The 19,186-nt window shown below is 40.4% G+C and overlaps 1 protein-coding gene across 1 annotated transcript in view; it reads right to left on the bottom strand.

Moving 5' to 3' along the window:
* Positions 1-19,186, bottom strand: part of CRYBG1 (crystallin beta-gamma domain containing 1) — a 333,831-nt gene that overhangs the window by 54,201 nt on the left and 260,444 nt on the right. The window contains exons 4-7 of the mRNA XM_075862225.1: positions 14,875-17,728; positions 9,700-9,747; positions 9,486-9,604; positions 8,091-8,241 (exon numbers count right to left, since the gene is read on the bottom strand). Of these exons, the coding sequence (XP_075718340.1) occupies positions 8,091-8,241; positions 9,486-9,604; positions 9,700-9,747; positions 14,875-17,728 (3,172 nt within the window). The remainder of the gene's footprint in view (positions 1-8,090; positions 8,242-9,485; positions 9,605-9,699; positions 9,748-14,874; positions 17,729-19,186) is intronic.

Here is a 19,186-nt window from a genome sequence, read left to right as displayed (position 1 = left end):
ACACACTGACAACTGATGACCTATCAACAGCATAGGTAGTCAGTATATGATCGGTGGGGGTCCGACACCCAGACCCCGTACCAATCAGCTGCTCAGGCTGCCTTCGGGAGTCGGATGTTACGCATGGTATGCGTTATTCGGAGCTGAAAGCAGATGGCTCCAGCTACTGCATAGCGGCTGTGCTGCAGAACAGCAACTCTGCTTCTATTCACTTGCATAGGAGCAGAGCTGCAGTACTGCAGCTCGGCCGCTATTCCGTGACCGGAGCCATCTGCTTCCGGCATGTACATCCGGTGCTCAGAGGCAGCCAGAGCAGCTGATCGGTGCAGTGTCCTGGTGTCGGACCCCCACCATTTGTCCGTGCGTGGACAACCCCTTTAAAGTAATGTTAAAAAATATAAAAATTAACATGACTGGTATCGTCGCGTCTGTAGAAGTCTGAACTACTACAATATAACGTTATTTAACCTGCTAGGTGAACGTCAAAAAACAAAATAATTAATAACGCCCAAATTGCTGTTTTTTGATCACCTTAGCTCCCAAAAAGAAGGGGAATAAAAAGTGATCAAAGAGTCGCATTTACCCAAATTGGTACAATTAAAAACTACAGCTCGCCCTGCAAAAAATAAGCAAGCACACCGCCAAATAAAGTTATGGCTCTCAGTATATGACGACGCAAAACAATGTTTTTTTAAACAAATAGTTTTTCCATTATAAAAGTGGTAAAACATAAATAAAACTATATAAATTTGGCATCTCTGTACTTGTATCAACCCGTAGTTAACGTGTCGTTTTTACCGCACAACGTGCATCATAAATACGAAGCCCAAAAAAAGGTGAAATCGCTGTTTTTTTGTCCATTTCACCTCAGAAAATATATTTTTTTCAGTTTCCAAGTACATTATAAGGCACATTAAATAATGGAATGAAAAAAAACTTGTGCCGCAAAAAACGAGCCCTCATACGGCTATGTTAATGGAAAAATAAAAGAAAGTTATGGTTTTTGGAAGGTGGGGAGGAAAAACTAAAAATTAAAATCCGAAAATTGGCTGCGTCTCATAGGGGTTAAAAGTGCTTAAACACACACAAATAGACACATCATATAAAAAGGAGGACATAAAATTAGGTAAAGCTCCCGTTTTATTTTTCTTACGGAAAGTCCACACATGGAACAGTTGTTGAAATCTTATCCATGGAAACCTGTCCCTGATATGAACATACAGTTAAATAGGCTCTGTCACCAGATTCTCAAATCCCTATCTCCTATTGCATGTGATCGGCGCTGCAATGTAGATAACAGTAACGTTGTTTTGTTTTTTTAAAACGTTAATTTTTGGCCAAGTTATGAGCTATTTTATATATATATATATGCAAATGAGCTTTGAAATGGACAACTGGGCGTTTTTTTTTCGTTATGTCCAACTGGGCGTGTATTGTGTTTTTAACCCCTTCCCTCTTTGGCCGCTTTTGACCTTCCTGACAGAGCCTCATTTTTCAAATCTGACATGTTTCACTTTATATGGTAATAACTCCGGAATGCTTTTACCTATCCAAATGATTCTGAGACTGTTTTCTCGTGACACATTGGACTTTATGTTACTGGCAAAATTTGCCCGATACATTCAGTATTTAATGGTGAAAAACACCAAAATTTAGCGAAAAATTGCAAAAATTTGCATTTTTCTCAATTTAAATGTATCTGCTTGTAAGACAGGCAGTTATACCACACAAAAATGTTGCTAATTAACATCCCCCATATGTCTACTTTAGATTGGCATCGTTTTTTGAACATCATTTTATTTTTCTAGGACGTTATAAGGCTTAGAACTTTAGCAGCAATTTCTCACATTTTCAAGAAAATTTCAAAATGCTATTTTTACAGGGGCCAGTTCAGTTGTGAAGTGGGTTTGAGGTCCTTAGATATTAGAAACCCCCAATAAGTCACCCCATTTTAAAAAATGCACCCCTCAAAGTATTCAAAACAGCATTTAGAAAGTTTCTTCATCCTTTAGACATTGCGCAGGAATTAAGGCAAAGTAGAGGTGAAATTTACAAAGTTCATTATTTTTTTCCAGAAATTCATTTTTAATCCATTTTTTGTTGTACCACAGAATGTTTTACCCAAGAAATGCAACTCAATATTTATTGCCCAGGTTCTGCAGTTTTAGGAAATATCCCACATGTGGCTCTAGTGTGATAATGGACTGAAGCACCGGCCTCAGAAGCAAAGGAGCACCTAGTGGATTTTGGGTCTCCTTTTTATTAGAATATATTTTAGGCACCATGTCAGCTTTGAACAGGTCTTGTGGAACTAAAACAGTGGAAACCCCCCAAAAGTGACCCCATTTGGGAAACTACACCCCTCGAGGAATTTATCTAGGGGTGTAGCAAGCATTTTGACCGGCCAGTTTTTTTGCAAAAATGTTTGGAACTAGGCCATGAAAATGAAAATCTAAATTTTTTCAAATAAAATGTAGGTTTAGCAAATTTTTTTTCATTTCCAAAAGAACTAAAGTAGAAAAAGCACCACAACATTTGTAGAGCAATTTCTCCCGAGTAAATCAATACCCCACATGTCATAATAAATGGTTGTTTGGACACACGGCAGGGCTTAGAATGGAAAGAGCGCCATTTGGCTCTTGGAGCTCAAATTTAGCAGGAATGGTTTGCGGAGGCCATGTCACATTTGCAAAGCCCCTGAGGTGACAAAACAGTGGAAACCCCCAACAAGTGACCCCATTTTGGAAACTATACCCCTTGAGGAAATTATCTAGGGGTATAGTGAGCATTTTGACCCCACAGGTTTTTTGCAGAAATTTTTGGAAGTAGGCTGTGAAAATGAAAATCTACATTTTTTCAAATAAAATGTAGGTTTAGCTAATTTTTTTTCATTTCCACAAGGACTAAAGGAGAAAAAGCACCATAAAATTTGTAAAGAAATTTCTCCCGAGTAAAACAATACCCCACATGTAGTAATAAACGGCTGTTTGGAGACACGGCGAGGCTGAGAAGGGAAAAAGCGCCATTTGGCTTTTGGAACTCAAATTTAGCAGGAATGGTTTGCGGAGGCCATGTCACATTTACAAAGCCCCCTATGGGACAAAACAGTGGAAACCCCCAACAAGTGACCCCATTTTGGAAACTACACCCCATGAGGAAATTATCTAGGCGTACAGTGAGCAGTTTGACCCCACAAGTGTTTTAGAGAACTTATTGGAAGTAGGCCGTAAAAATGAAAATCTACATTTTTTGAAATAAAATGTAGGTTTAGGTTTTTTTTTTAATTTCCACAAGGACTGAAGGAGAAAAAGCACCATAAAATTAGTAAAGCAACTTCTCCCGAGTAAAACAATACCCCACATGTGGTCATAAACGGCTGTTTGGACACACGGTAGGGCTCAGAATGGAACTAGCACCATTTGGATTTTGGATAGTGTCTGGGCGCCATGTTACATTTGCTGAGCCCCTGTAGTACTAGTACAGTGGAAACACCCCAAAATTGACTCCATTTGGGAAACTGCACCCCTGAGGAATCATCTAGGGGTATAGTGAAAATTTTGATCCCAAAGGTTTTTTGCTGAATTATTTAGAATTAAGCCATGAAAATGAAAAATAATTTTTTTTTCCAACAAGATGTAGTTTTAGATCAACATTTTTCATTTTTACAAGGAATAGAGAAGAAAAAGCACCCCAACATTTGTAAAGTAATTTCTCCCGAGTACGGTAACACCCCATATGTGGTTATAATCAGCTGTTTACATATATGGGAGCATTCAGAAGAAAAGGAGCGGTATTTATCTTTTGGAGCGTAGATTTTGCTGGAATGGTTTGCGGACAGCGTGTTGCATTTGCAAAACCCCTGATGTACCAAACAAAAGTGACCCCGTTTTAGAAACTACACCCCTAAAGGCATTTATCAAGGGGTGTAGTGAGAATTTAGACTCCACAGGTGTTTTTCAGAAATGAATACGCAGTGGATGGTGCAAAGTGAAAATTGCAATTTTTCCACTGATCTGCCCATTCACCACACAAGATGTTGTGCCCCTGGAGAATGTTACCCCATAAATTGTTAAGCGGGTTCTCCCGGGTATGGTAATGCCTTACTTGTGGCCATAAATTGCTGTTTGGGCACGCTGTAGGGCTAAGAAGGAATAGACCGCCATTTTGAGCATGGATTTTGCTTGGTAGTTTTGTTTGAGTTTTGCTGGTATTCAGTTTATAATGTGGTGGCATATGTAATCTGTGCGGAGTCCATCAGGGCATAATAAGAGGGTATAATAATGGGGTAAATAATACAATTATCCATAGATGTGTGTTACGATGTGAAGCAATCCGTTATGCACAGGCCGGTGTCACACAGATAAACGGTTTTCTTTCTTATCCCCCTTTTGTAACGCTCTGCACCTTTTGGGGACTTTTTCTCCTTCGTAGTTTGGGAAATATTGCTGGGAAAGTTTTGCGCTGGTATAATACGGGCGCCCTCGCTTCCAGCGGATGTGCTATGTCCCTTCCCTTTCCTAGTTCCTCAATACTAGGGCCCTGAAACTGAAGGAATGTTCCCATCCGGCCTGCGCATTGAGATGTTTTTTCATCACCGCATTACTAGTGGCATAACTTTTTTATTTTTCAGTTGATTGAGCGGTGTGCGGGCTTGTTTTTTGCGAGACGGGCTGTAGAATTTATTGGTATCATTTTAGTACACATACGACTTTTTGATCACTTTTTATTTCATTTTTTGGTAAAGGAAATTACCAAAAACAAGCAATTCTGGAATAGTTTATTGTTTTTTTTATCGGCATCCACCGTGCGCCCTAAATTACATGTTAGCTTTATTCTGCGGGTCGATACGATTACGGCGATACCAAATTTATATAGTTTTTTTTATGTATTGCGGCTTTTGAACAACAAAATCACTTTTTTTATAAAATCATTTGTTTTCTGTCTCGCCATATTCTAAGACACATAACGTTATTATTTTTGCGTGCACAAAGCGGTGTCAGGGATTATTTTTTGCGGGACGGATTGTCGTTTTTATTAGTACTATTTTGGAGTAAATGTGACTTTTTGATCACTATTTCTAGCATTTTTTGGAAGGAGATGTGACCTAAAAACAAAGATTCTGGCGTTGTTTTTCATGTTTTTTTTTTTACGGCGTTCACCGTGCGGGATAAATTACATAATAGTTTTGTAGTTTGGGTCGTTACGGACGCGGCGATACCAATTATGTATAGTTTTTTTTATTTTTACGGTTTTTCCCATAATAAAAGACTTACCGTATATGTCGGCGTATAAGACGACTGGGCGTATAAGACGACCCCCAACTTTTACCCTTAAAATATAGAATTTAAGATATACTCACCATTTCGTGCAGGAGCGCTTCACTATGGCCATCGGCGGCAGGACCCAGGACTCTGTCTCTTTGAACTCGCGCATGCGCAGATAGGCTGCTTCATCGCGCGAGATCTGAGAGGCAGGGAATGAGAGGAAAGGGCGGGCCCTTTTTACAGCGTACACATCATAAATGATGCAAAAACATTGTTGTCCGCGCCATTATTGAATGTGTGTATTTTATGTATTGAGACTTATTTTAATGTTTATTGTAAAAAAGGTGAAGGTGTATTTTTTTTTACAATTTAACAATACTTTGTTTTTACTTTATTTTTAAACTTTAATGTACTGACATATATCAGATATGTGCCAGTACATTAACCTGTGGACGGATAATACACAGGCAGTTGTTAGGACATACTTGGGTATGTCCTAACAACATGAAATATGGTAAGACAGCCCTGGGGTCCGTCAATAGACCCTGGGCTGTCTGCCCATATATGGTATGGCCCTCGGTCGCGTCACAGGAATTCCCTGTGACGCGATCCAGGGGCATCCCCCCTTCTCACTTTCCCCTGAATGCTGCAGTCAGCTGTGATCGCAGCATTCAGGGGGAAGAACGGCGGAGATGAGCGGTTTCTCTGATCTCCGCCGTTATAGAGCGGGGCTGCGGCTGTGTAATACAGCCATTGCCCCGCTCCTGACAGGAAGTGCGCGGTCAGCATGAGGTGATGCGGCCGGCGCTACACTAATGAGCGGCAGTTCAGGCACTGAATACAGAACATGGGGGTGTTTTGTAGCGCGCCCGCCATGTTCTGTCTCCAGTGCCGCCGCTCATTAGTGCAGCGCTGGCGGCATTGCATCATCCTGACCCCGCGAACTTATGACTCAGGAGCGGGGCTGTGGCTGAATTACACAGCCGCAGCCGCGCTCCCATACATTCATGTGTATTATACTGAGCTGTGCGGCTGCAATGTGCATCCCTAATGTAGACAATATCCGGCATATAAGACGACCCCACACTTTTGAAATTTTTTTAAGGGTGTAAAAAGTCGTCTTGTACGCCGATATATACGGTACTATGGGAAAAAAGTCAGTTTAGCTTTATTTTTATTTGAAATGTGTGTGTGTTTTTATTGTTTTACCACATTTTTATTAACTTTTTTTTACTTTTCTGACTTGTCCCACTAGGGGACATGAGGGCCTGATGCCCCGATCGCTACTCTAATACACTGCACTACATACGTAGTGCAGTGTATTAGCGCTGTCAGTTATTCACTGACAGCAAGCCTATGAGGACTCGCCGAAGGCGGGTCCTCATCGGCTCCCGTACAAGGCAGACTCGGACGCCATTTTCTGGCGTCCGATTGCCACAGCAACCCAGCGATTGCATCACTGGGTTGCCGATCGGGTGAAAACCTATCAGATGCTGCGCTCTATTGAGCGCAGCATCTGAGGGGTTAATCTGCCGGATCGGAGAGTAGCTCCGGTCCTGGCAGTTACAGGAGGGTGCCAGCTGTATAATACAGCTGTCACCCCGCGGTGATGGTGCCGGCTCTGCTCCTGAGCCCGCACCATCACTGCGCTGTACATGTACGGCGCTTTGCGGGAAGCACCTCCCGACAGCGCCGTACATGTACGGCGCATGTCGGGAAGGGGTTAACTGGCCGTGTTTACGTGTTCACTGACCAATCAGTGACCAGTGAGCGTCATACTCTCCTCTCCATTCATTTACACAGCAGCGATGTGCAGCCACATAAACAGAGATTAACGGTAATCAAGTGTCCTGATAATGAATACACATGATCATCCAGCCTGGACGTCATGTGTATTCAGAATCCTGACACTTCTGACTCTTTTCTGTGAGATTTCCAGCAAGGGAAACGAAATCTGGTTTACTTCCGTAATCTCGCGAGATTTCGTTTCACTTGCTGGAAATCTCACAGAAAAGAGTAAGAAGTGTCAGGATTCTGAATACACATGACGTCCAGGCTGGATTTCATGTGTATTCATTATCAGGACACTTGTGTATCTGGCTGCACATCGCTGCTGTGTAAATGAATGTAGAGGAGTGTATGATGCTGACTGGTCAGCGTCATACACGTAAACACGCCCAGTTAAAAACACAATACACGCCTGGTTGGACAGAACGAAAAAAAACCGCCCAGTTGTCCATTTCAAAGCTCATTTGCATATATCTATCTATCTATATAAAAAATAGCTCATAACTTGGCCAAAAATGAACGTTTTAAAAAAAAAAACAAAAAAAACGTTACCGTTATCTACATAGCAGCGCCGATCACATGCAATAGGAGATAGGGATTTGAGAATCTGGTGACAGAGCCTCTTTAAAGGCGTTGTACCAAAAAACAGTATAGGTGATAATTGTCTTGTCGCTGGGAGTCCCCCTCACTGCACTAACGCAGTGAGTAGGAGCTTGAATGGAGCAGCAGTCGAGAATGCGCACGCCGCTCCATTAAATGTCTATGGGACGGACAGAAACAGCGAGCGCTGTACACTGCTGTTCCCATCATTCCCATAGACTTTGAATGGTGTGGCAGTGTGCATGCTCGACCGACGCGCCATTCTATGTGCTCTTCACTGTGGTCGAGCAGTTAGGAGGAACAGGAGGTATGGGGCCCCGTTCTCATGATTGGAGAGGGTCCCAGCGATCAGCCAATTATCACCTATCCTGTGGATACCTGATAATTGTTGATTCTGAGAATACCCCTTTAAATAGTTGCCAAGTTCAAAATTTTTACCTTTACCACATGTCTTAAAGAGCCAATTGTCACTGGTGATCGAGAATTTTCATCCTGTGATTCATCTCCCCATGGGTTAGTGACTTCTATGTCACCTTCCTCCAGAGCTATGGTTCGTCCCTCAAAAGCAGGCAGTTCATAAAGTATCCAGCTAAAAAGAAACAATAATGGGAAACAGACTGGTTAATATAATGAATGAGAACTCATTCTGGTTACATAAATGTACAATATTATATTAGCCAAAAGTAACATATGAGCATAGTTTAATAAAATAGGAGAGCGGTCTACACAAAATACCTCATTGTCATCATAAGATTGCTGAAAGGCAATGGTGTGCAAGAAGGCCGCGAACTTAACCCTTTTGCATACAGTTGTCACCCAGCTCCTGAACATAGTCACAAACAGTTATGATTTTAAAAGTTGTTTTTTTTCTTAATGAAAACCAAAACCTGCACGTTATTAAATTTTCCTCAAACTTTTAGTACCACGTTTTTTATATTGGGCAACAGTTCAGTTTCTTATCTGGTCTAGTATTCACAAAGTAACTATTCTAACTTGATCAGATCCTGTATAAATTACATAAGCTTAAAGGCTGGTTAACACCAGATTTTTGCACATAACGATCACCGATATAACAAGTCGATTGGCGCTTGTTTAAAGGCCCTTTTGAATGAGCTGATGCAAACTGTGTGACGACAAAAGATCGTTAATATGATAGTTCGGTCGCCAAAAAGTATGCATATAGTCGGCAGCACATCCCATGTTAACACGGGGAGATGTGCTGCCTACAAGGATTATTTTATAGGCTGCATAAAAGGTGCAATCAGCCGGCGAATTAGCATCTGCTTGTTTGTCGACTGATCGCTGACATGTTTACACAGGCCAATGTACACTCGTTTGCCTGATTAGTCTGTGTAAATGGGCCTTTAGGCAAATGTCCTGCACTGTTTTAGCATGTTTGGTATAAACCTCATTACTGCATAGTTCTGAGCAAGATTTCATACCATGTTTTTCAGGAAGGTACATGGTTTACAACTCTAGTCTGCATCCTCATTGAATAGTAATAAGGCTGGTTTCACATCAGCGTCGGGCTTCCGTTCATCGGTTCCGTTTGACCTTTCTGTCGTAGGAAGCGATGAGCGGAAAGCCAAACTGAAAGCATAGATTCTGTTTGCGTTACCATTCATTCCAATGGTAATGCTTCCGTTGCGTAAAGTTTCTGTTTTTTTGACGGAAACAATAGGATAGTCGACTACGCTATTATTTCCGTGAAAAGGCCGAGACACACAGGCTATAAAGGTACATAGTGTCATGTTTCTAGACATGTTTTGTATTCAAAATACAAAGATTAACATGGACTAAAAGAGTAATCCTAATGAAAGGATAATTTCTTACCATCCCCTTATGGTTTTAATGAAAATAGTAGGTGAAAGCTCCCAAGAAGTACAATCCATTACATCAGAAAAGATTTCAAACACAGCACTGCCATATTCAGCTTCAGTAAGAATTACCACCTGCAAAATGTTAAGCATAAAAATAATCAACTGTGCAGTCGTTTATACAAGCAGCAATGACTTGTGTAGATAGCATACAAAAGTATTCACATTACCTTTCCTGGTCTAGGGTTTATTTTCTCTGAACCTTTTAAGGAAAGTGCCTAAAATGAATAAGACAAAAACATATTTTTAAATAGATCTTTTCTATTTCCATTTCATTGTTTACAGCATGTAAATACGTTTCATGGACTGCTGTTACACCTCCTAGCCTGCAGGTGTCATTGTTCTTGTAGGCTGATAATCATACACCATACAGACAAAAGTATTGACACCTACACATTACACCTACAAGAGATTTTATTACATCCCATTCTAAATCCATATTCATGAATATACAGTTGGTGCCCCCTTTGCAGGTAAATCAGCTTCCACTCTTCTGGGAAGGCTGTCTACATGATTTTAGGGAGTGTCTGTGGGAATTTTTGCCCATTGATCCAGAAGAGCTGATGAGAGATCCAACATGGATGTTGGACGAGCTGACCTGGCTCACAACCTCCATTCTAGTTCATCCCAAAGGCGTTGGATAGGGTTGTGGTCAGGGCTCTGCACAGCCAGTCAAGTTCTTCCACACCAAACTAATCCAACCATCTTTTTATGGCTCTTTCACTGGGGCATAGTCATGCGGAAACAAAAATGGGCCTTCCCCAAACCGTTCCTACAAAGTTGTTAGAATACGATTGTCCAAAATGACTTGGTATGCTGAAGCATTAAGATTTCCCTTCACTGGAACTAAGGGCCCTGGGCCAACCCCTGAAAAACAACCCCATAACATTATCCCTGCTCCACCAGACTTTACAGTTGGTAAAATGCAGTCAGGCAGGTGACGTTCTTCTGGCATTTCCCAAAGCCAGACTGGTCCATCAGACTGTCAGATAGGGCGACTCGTCACTCCATAGAATACATTTCCACTGCTCCAGAGTCCAGTGGCGGCGTACTTTACACCACTCCATTCGACACTTGGCATTGTGCTCGGTGCTCTAAGGCTTGCATGCAGCTGCTCGGCTATGGAACCAAAGCGATGATGCTCCCCGGCACACAGCTTTTGTGCAGATGTTAATGCCAGAAGTAGTTTGGAAGTCTACAGTTATTATTAAGTGTTGGTGACTTTTATGCATTATGCGGCTCAGCACTCAGCGACTCCACTCTGTAACTCTACATGGCCTGTCACTTCGAAGCCACAGCAACTTAGCCACGAAGTGCTCCACAGTTGATCGTGGAATATCTGGAAGGGAGGAAATTCCACAAACTGACTTGTTGCAATGGTGGCATCTTATTATAGCACCACGCTGGAATTCAGTGAACGCTTTAGAACGACCCATTCCTTCACAAATGTTTTAAAGGCAGACTGCATGGCTAGGTGCTGGATTTTATAAATTTTATACCTGTGGCAATGGGACTGAATGAGATCTCTGAATTCGATGATTAAGAGGTGTGTCCCAATACTTTTGTCTATATAGTGAATATGAAGATGTATAGACCATTTCATAGAAATGTGTATAAAACCTGACTGATGGATGCACTGAACTGAAAAGTAACTGCAGCGTGTTTGTATTTATGTTATGTAGCATTCTATGCTAAGAAGGGAATACAATTTGGCTGGTAGACTGGAACCTTACAATGCTAGTTTTGAAGTTCATGGAAACTTCTGAGTCTCTATTTAATGGCAGTTGCACACGACCGATTCACTTTAGCGGGTAAATCGGGTCTGAAAACAGACCAAACTTTGTTCCGTTGAAAGATAGGCTATGTCCTATCTTCCCGCAGATAACTAACGGGATTCGACCGACACACACGGTCATGTGCATTAGGCAATAACTCTCTCTGGTTTTCTAGCGTTTCCTTTTCAAATACATAGCTGTACGACATGTTCTCTCATATGCCGTCAAATCCAAAAAGATTGTGTGTTTTTTGTTTTTTTATTGGGGAAGTAGAGTTTCATGATGATATAGCCTAATGGACTACTGAGAACAACATCAATGGTTCTCATTTAAAAATCACTGTGATATTGTTTAATTAAAGCATGAACGGAATTTATCTTATTATATGTTAATTACTATTAATTAAATATGGAAAGGTCAGGAGAATATGTTAATATATAAATATTCAAGCAGGTCAAACTGTGTTTAAGAAAGAAAACTGTATTCAGTGGGTTCAGAAAAGTAGCTTTAGGATATTTCCCACATGCATGTTAAGATGCCTACATTCTCTACAAGTTCAAACATAAATGTCTTCATATTTAACAATATCTAAAGAAGAATGACAGGTGCTTTGTAAGGTAAAAAAAAAAATATATATGTTAGTTAAAACTTGCCCTAAACCTTTGGGACCTTTAAGGGATGAAATAATCTGAGTCATATTTTAAAATATGCAAAAGTTCTTAACTTCCTGTCAACAGTAGTTTTGGTATGGAGAGGCTAGATGTAACCGCTTCTACATATCTATTAAATGAAAAAGTTCAGGATATATATATACACACAAACGTAAAATAGCCTAAACTTTTATTTAAAAAATTGTGAACTACAAATGGTTTAGCCCTTCCAGTTAAAGGGGAGCTGTGTGTGGGTGGAGATTTCACCTGATGCCACCTTTCTACAAATTCCTTTCTTTTCTCAAGTCACTGCTTGATTCAATGAGCAGCCCTGTTAGTGACATATTACAATTTGTTTTTCTTGCTTAAATGCATACTCCGCTTTTTCTGTAACCCCCATAGAAGTGAAGGGAGAGAGCCAATGTGAAGCCACCTCTACACTCAATCTCCACCTGGAAACAGTGACCACCTCACTAGACCGGGCACCGCCGTTCTCCAGAGAGGTGCGGGTCCCAAGAGGTGGGACCAAAACGTATCAAACATTTATGGCATATCAAGGCTATGTACACCTATGCGAGGTCTGGTTTGTTTTTTTTATAAAATCGTGCATCAGTGTGATTGGTGCAACTTCCTAAATACTTTTTACTTTTTGAGATACAGCTGTTTTGTATCCTGTATACAGAGCAGCTGTATAGTTTGCCAAGACCTGAATCTGTCAGGTCCACAGGAATGACGGGTTCAGTGTCAGTAGGTCCTGACACGCAGCATCCACCTGTAAACTATCACATCTAAGTTATGAACTTAGATGTGATAGATTACAGGTGGATCCTTTGTGACAGACACGCAGGACCCGCCGACACAGAACCTGTCAGTGCCGCGGACATGACGGATACAGGATTCAGTGCAAGATACAGGATACACAGCATCTGTATCTCAAAAAGTAAAAATAATTTTTAATTAAATATTTTTAGGCAGTTGCACCAAACACAACGATGCACAATTTATTTATTTTTTAAAATGACGTCAAAGGGTATACATAGCCTTTAAAATGGGAATACCCCCCCACTTTAATTCCACAGAACAATGAATATCGCTTGCCATTACAGAATCTTCTTTGATCCCCATTTGTTATATGCAATGCTGGAAATAACACTAAACATTTTACTTGTTTTTAAATAGAATGCAGAAGGTTATAAAACTTCTTAGCAATACAAATATTCTGCAATGATTATTCTCAAAAGGGCACCATGTTTATAATGCATTGCGCTCTCTGCGAGTCAAGTAAAAGGACAAAGAGCTGTTCCCTAGGTAACAAGGAAGAAGTTAATGAACTGCAATAAAAAAAACTGGCGTGTCAACTATTAGGAGTTAGACTTGGCACTGTTCACTTGTAAAGAGTAGCCCATGTGATATTTCTAGAAGTTGTCTGTGCAGTTTGCCTAAGTTTTTTCTATTTTATCTATGAATAATTAATAAGCTGTTTCATGCATCCTAATAAATTAGTTGCATCTTGTGCTGTTCATTCGCCTAAAAGTAAAATTTATGACAGATCCGAGCTTCCGTAGATTTCTGCAAATGTTGACCACGCCCCTTATGCTAAACCATGTTTTTTAAAAAAAAAAAAAAAAAGTCTCAGATGTGGTGTATAAATGAAAAAAGTTGCAAACAGCCGTGCTCCTAAATTTGCAACTGACACTAAAGTGGAGAAAATTGCTTTAAAAAAAATGGGGGCCATTGGGTTTGCAAAAACAAAAAAGTTACTAAGCCAAGGAAGATACAAGAAGGCCACGATTCCATCATTTTGGCTAGACAAAATAGCTCATCATGCAGTACTATTTTGTCCAGAAAAACGACAGAAACCCGACGGAACCTATTAAAGTCAATGGGTTCCATCAGGTGCCTAATGTTTACATCATGCGATGGATCCGGTGCTTCCATTTTTTCCTTTTTGTTCAGCTCCTATGATGGAGCAGAACAATGTAAAACAGAACGCATGTGTGAGCATAGACTAAACCCAAGATATCCCGAGATATGTGGCTTGAGATGCTGAACTAACATGTAAAAAAACGCATATCTCAGACGGACGCTATGCGTCGCCCATAGACTCCCATGTTAAAAAGACATATCGGTTTAACGTCTACTTTTTTTTTTACTGGATGGCGCGAGATTGTATTAAATTAGTATCACCACTAATTGTAGAATTTAATGCAATTTAAGAAATGTTAAAGATGGACACATCTGTACAACATATACAAACAAATGTTACAACTAAGAAGTAGGTCATATAGTAAAAATGCTGTTTCTTTAAAAAAAAAAACAACACCCAGGTACCACTGTTGTGGCTATTGTTCTGGGACCCCAAGTGGTCTGTCTGCAGGGTTGGCCTTCCTTTAGATGTTGCCCTCTACAGTAATTTTACTTGGCACCCCCCTTCTCTTAATGGTGTCTAGTCATACAGTGTACAAACAACTAAACAATGCCTTATTTTAATTACCATACAGTGCCATACGTTGGCCAAATAATACTTTTATACATAGGTTGAAAAGACACCGGTCCATCAATTGTCTAAACAATGCTATACAGTGCAGCCACTACCACCATACACTGCAAAACATATTACTACACACTGCCCAACCAGTACACAGTAAATATCACAATACAGTGTTTAAACAAGACCATTATGCAGTCAGCAATCAATAAGATTTCTGTTGGTCACAAGTGCCCCTGAGATGCAAGTGTGACGAATGTGACCAGAGGCTGGCCATGCCCATCTGTCTTTATTTTATTTCACTGTTTAGCTAATAGACACTGTATCTAATACTCATTATGCATAATTTAAACTAAGGTACAGAGGACACACGAGCCATATAGAATGAACATGGTAGTAACTACAGAAGTGCAAGAAACAAACGGCACTCACCTCTGAGCTATGTGGTATGTTTTGCTCTTCTTGGCCCTTAAAATAAAATATCTCCGAGGAGTCTTTGGTAGTTTTGTCAAATTCTGAAATGCTGTCAAAAAGGGGCACAGTCCTGTTTCCTTCAGGTGTGGAATGATTTACATCTAGGTGGCCATTAGAATCAGGCAGTGTTACTGACAAGTTACCGTTTGCATGGTTACTGCCTTCCTGGTGGCTGTCCATGCTGTGCACAGGTATGGATATGGACTGCTTTGCAGAGTCACTGTGAAAGAATTCTAAAGACGGCTGTGTGAGAGCACCTTTGCCTTCTTTACCCAATGTATGAGCTGTCTTCACAGAGTCTGTAGTTTTAAGATCACAGCTTTTGCCTGAGGGTGTGAACTCCTTCCGGGGTGTGTCAAAAGAGGTAGTTATAGTGCTGACTGTTGTGACAGAAGGGGAGAACACATTCTCTTCAGATCTTGCTGCAAATGGTGACTTGAAGCCTGAATAAATGGATTCTATGCGAGATCTCTTCACAGCTAAATCAGTCACATCTGCATTTTCCTTGTCACATGTTTCCTGTGGTATCAAAAGTGGTTCTCTTTTTGATCTCAGAGATTTCAAAAGCATGCTTTGTTCAGCAGATGCCCGTTTTGGCTTTAATTTCTCTGCAGTTTCTTTGCTTTGCATCTTAAACAATGCCATTGGAGCAAGGTCCTTTGGTCTATCTTTCTTTCCTAAGCCAAAGGAGAATGCATCGTTATCCAATATCTTTTCCAAGTAATCCTCATGGATAGGGGGCAAACCACAATATGGACCTGGTGATTTAGGAGCTCTGGGCTTTTTTCTCTTCTGAGGCAATGTAATTGGGCTTTCTAGTTTTCTGATGGTTTCAGCAAATTTTTCCATATCTGAAGATGAATCTAAAATAAATTCCCCACTTGCCACAGAGTCATTAAAACTGATTTCAGGGCTCCCTTGCATATTTGTGAAATGCTCTTCTTGACTCATTAGATGTTGTAGGCTTTCATTGATATAGGTAATGGCACGAGAGTCGAAAAGGCATCCATTCTGAGGTACACTCGGCTCCGGAATGTCAGAATTGTTCAAATTCCCATTAGTAGTGTCCTTGTTATTTACTTCAGTAAAAAGGTCTGTATTTTTTATATCATCCTCTTTTAACACATTGACCTGCTGAACTTCGGTGTCCACATGTTCTTCAGATTCTTCTACAGCCACAACCACATTTTGTAAAACGAAGACATTTTCTGTCTCAGAATGATTTTGTGTGCTTTGGAAATCACCCGGTTGTTCATTCGTTTCGTATACAGATCCATCCTTTACTGGAGGCAACGACACACTGTCATTTCTGGTGTCTGGGAAGATTTCGGTGTTTGGTGAAATAATCTCATCACACAAAACGTTCGGCTCACCTTCGTCTTTTGCTTGCGCATTGTTCTGTGGTGAGAAATTATTGGAAATCGAGCACTCACCCGTTTCGAGCTTGGAGCTTGCGGAGGACTGGTGTAGACTATCCTCACTTTCTGCTCCAACATTGGTTTCAATTGAATCTCTTGTAGGGCTTTGTAGAAGATGATTTTGCTGATCAGAGATCGGTTGTTCCTGTCCTGCAAGAATAACTGCCTCTAAAGCCAATGACTCAGCAGTTGGCAGACTTTCCTCTTCATGGTGAGTGAGAGAACTTAATACATCTGAATTTCCATGTAATGAAGGTTTTTCCTCAACTTCTTCCCCTTTGGACGGCACCTTTGTTTCTGTTAATTGTTGATCGGTACCATTTGTGATTTCATTGCTTAATAAATCGCTGTCTCTCTCATAGCTTCTTTCTGAATCTGTATTATTCTTTTGAACATCTTCTTTGGTATCACCATTTAAAATGTCTTTGGGCTGAATGTTCTCTGTGTCCTGTGTGACTTCAGGTGACTTGTCTGCGTCTTTTCTCTCAGAAAACAGCGTTTGAACTTCTCTTTCGAGTTCAGTTATTGCTTTACTGCCATTTAACGGCAAATTATCTGTTTTTAATGATACGATTGATGGCAGAGATGAATCTACATCATCTGAATGTAATGTTTTAGACTCTTTAGTTAGACCATCATTGGAATTTTCTGTTGAAACAACAACGGATGGTTCTTTAATAGAGTTCGGTTTATTACCCATATCTAGAGGGTCAACTCGTGAAACCGCACCACCTTCAAAATTAGCTTTATCCTCAACTAAATAAGAAGTATTCTCAGATGACAGTGACAAAGTATCCTTGGTATTTCCATCAAGCTGTAGACTATTGGTTTGTGAGCTAATACCCTCACTTAAAGCATCAGCGCTACTGGTTTGCTCAGTAGGAGGCTTCTTGTGTTTGTCATTCTTCTCTAAAGGCAAAATAGTTTCTCTTGAAAGCCTATCTGATGCAGCTAATTCAAACCCATTTCTGTTGTCTTCCATCTGCATCTGGCTTGGAGTCACAACAGTGCCTACACTTGGGTTATAACCCACCTTATAACCACTTTCGGCTTTCTTTTTCTCTGCCTTTATTTCACAATGACCATTTTCTTTTTTTACAAAAGTAGAACTAGAATTGCTGGCTTGTTTAGCCGATGAGCTATTTTCTTTTGACACAGCCCCCTTTGCCGGTTTCCCAAAATTTAGTTTGGCTATTTCAACATATTTTTTTTGCTGGGAAATGTTCTTTGTTGCATAAAAATCTATTTGCTTGTGGCTGGTCCTTTTACTCTCAAATAAAGAAACTTTGCTTGCAATGTTTCCTTTTGGAACGAAGTCTTCAATGGTACCTTCATCTACATGATCAACAACCTTGGACTTAATAGGCAGTTCCACATTCTTCGGTTTTGGCGGGCTAAAAATAAGAACAAAACTGCATTAATGCATATTTTCGAAACTGAAAGCAGCCTTTTTTTTTTTTTTTTTTAACAAATCCATCACACATATACCATTTACTTCAAAACGTGTAACACCAAAGTAGTTCTGTCTATTAAATAGACAATAAAAAGAACATTGCTGCAAAATTAAAAAAATTAAAATAAAGAATTATATTACCAGTCACAAGAGCTCAAAAACACCAAATAAGGATACATCAATCTAGAGGCATCAGTTGTATTTAAAATATTCCAAAATTAGTTTTGGAAGTTGTTATAACTCAAATAAAAGCTGGCAAAAAGAGCAACAAATTAGATTGAGACACTAGCATATTTGCACATGGAAAATCATAAAACCATAACAATAGAAACAAATTTACCTCCCACAATGTAGAACACATATTCCATATTAAAACCGGATTCTGAATTCCCAGCTAAACTCTTAGGCCCCATGCACACGAACGTGCTTTTGCGGCCGCAATTCCCCCCGAAAATCCACGGGAGAATCGCGGCCCCATTCATTCCTATGGGCCCATGCACACGACCAAGGTTTCCACGGTCCGTGAATGGCCCAGGAGCCCGGAGCGCAGAAAGAACGGGCAAGTCTTATTACGGCCGTGTTCTGCAGTCCAGGCTAATAGCAAATAATGGCCGATTTGTGGGCAGCTCGCGGGTGACAATCCACGGCCGCCCGACCCGAAAATCACAGCCGTGAACATGATTAATGTGAAAAAATGGAGCCTAAAAGCTAGCAAGAGTAAAATCTTGCACAACTGGGAAGAGCTCACATAGGATCGACTTTAAATAAACATAATAAAAGTTTCTGTGGGAGCAAATGTGAAAATCATTATTTAGTGTTTATTCAGTGAATTCACAGAATCGATGCATTTAGGTTGTTTATACAAAGACAGTCTGAAACCTGCAGTTCAGCATTCCATACAGAATGACAGCGTTGTGACAGGACTTCTTTTCCACTGAAAACCGATTATTACCTATCGAGGAAAGGTGATAATGGTCTGATTACTGGGAACACCACCACTGGGACCACCACCAATTGCGAGAAAGGGGATCACAAGCCTGAATGGAGCAGCAGTCAAGCATGCGCCTGCAGATCCACTCAATGTCCATGGGACTGACCGAAACATCCAAGCACTGTATTTGGTGGTTTCTATCATTCCTATAGATATTGAATAAATCGGCTCGACTGCTGCTCCATTTAAAGTCCTCCTCAATGCACGAGGAAACCCCTGTTCTTGTGATCGGTGGGGGTCCCAGTGATAATTGTCGATTCTGGGAATACCCCTTTAATTTAGGTCAATGACATTTTTAAAAATAGCAATGAGTTTAATTTAAATTTTTTTTTTAAATAAATATATACAACTTGTTTTTTTTGGGGGAAAAAAAAAAAAATCAGCTTGACCTTTTAGGTTGATAATGTG

This window comes from Rhinoderma darwinii, chromosome 4, assembly GCF_050947455.1.
Source record: "Rhinoderma darwinii isolate aRhiDar2 chromosome 4, aRhiDar2.hap1, whole genome shotgun sequence".
In the NCBI taxonomy this organism is placed as follows: Eukaryota; Metazoa; Chordata; class Amphibia; order Anura; family Rhinodermatidae; genus Rhinoderma; species Rhinoderma darwinii.
This window is presented reverse-complemented; position numbering and strand designations above follow the sequence as displayed.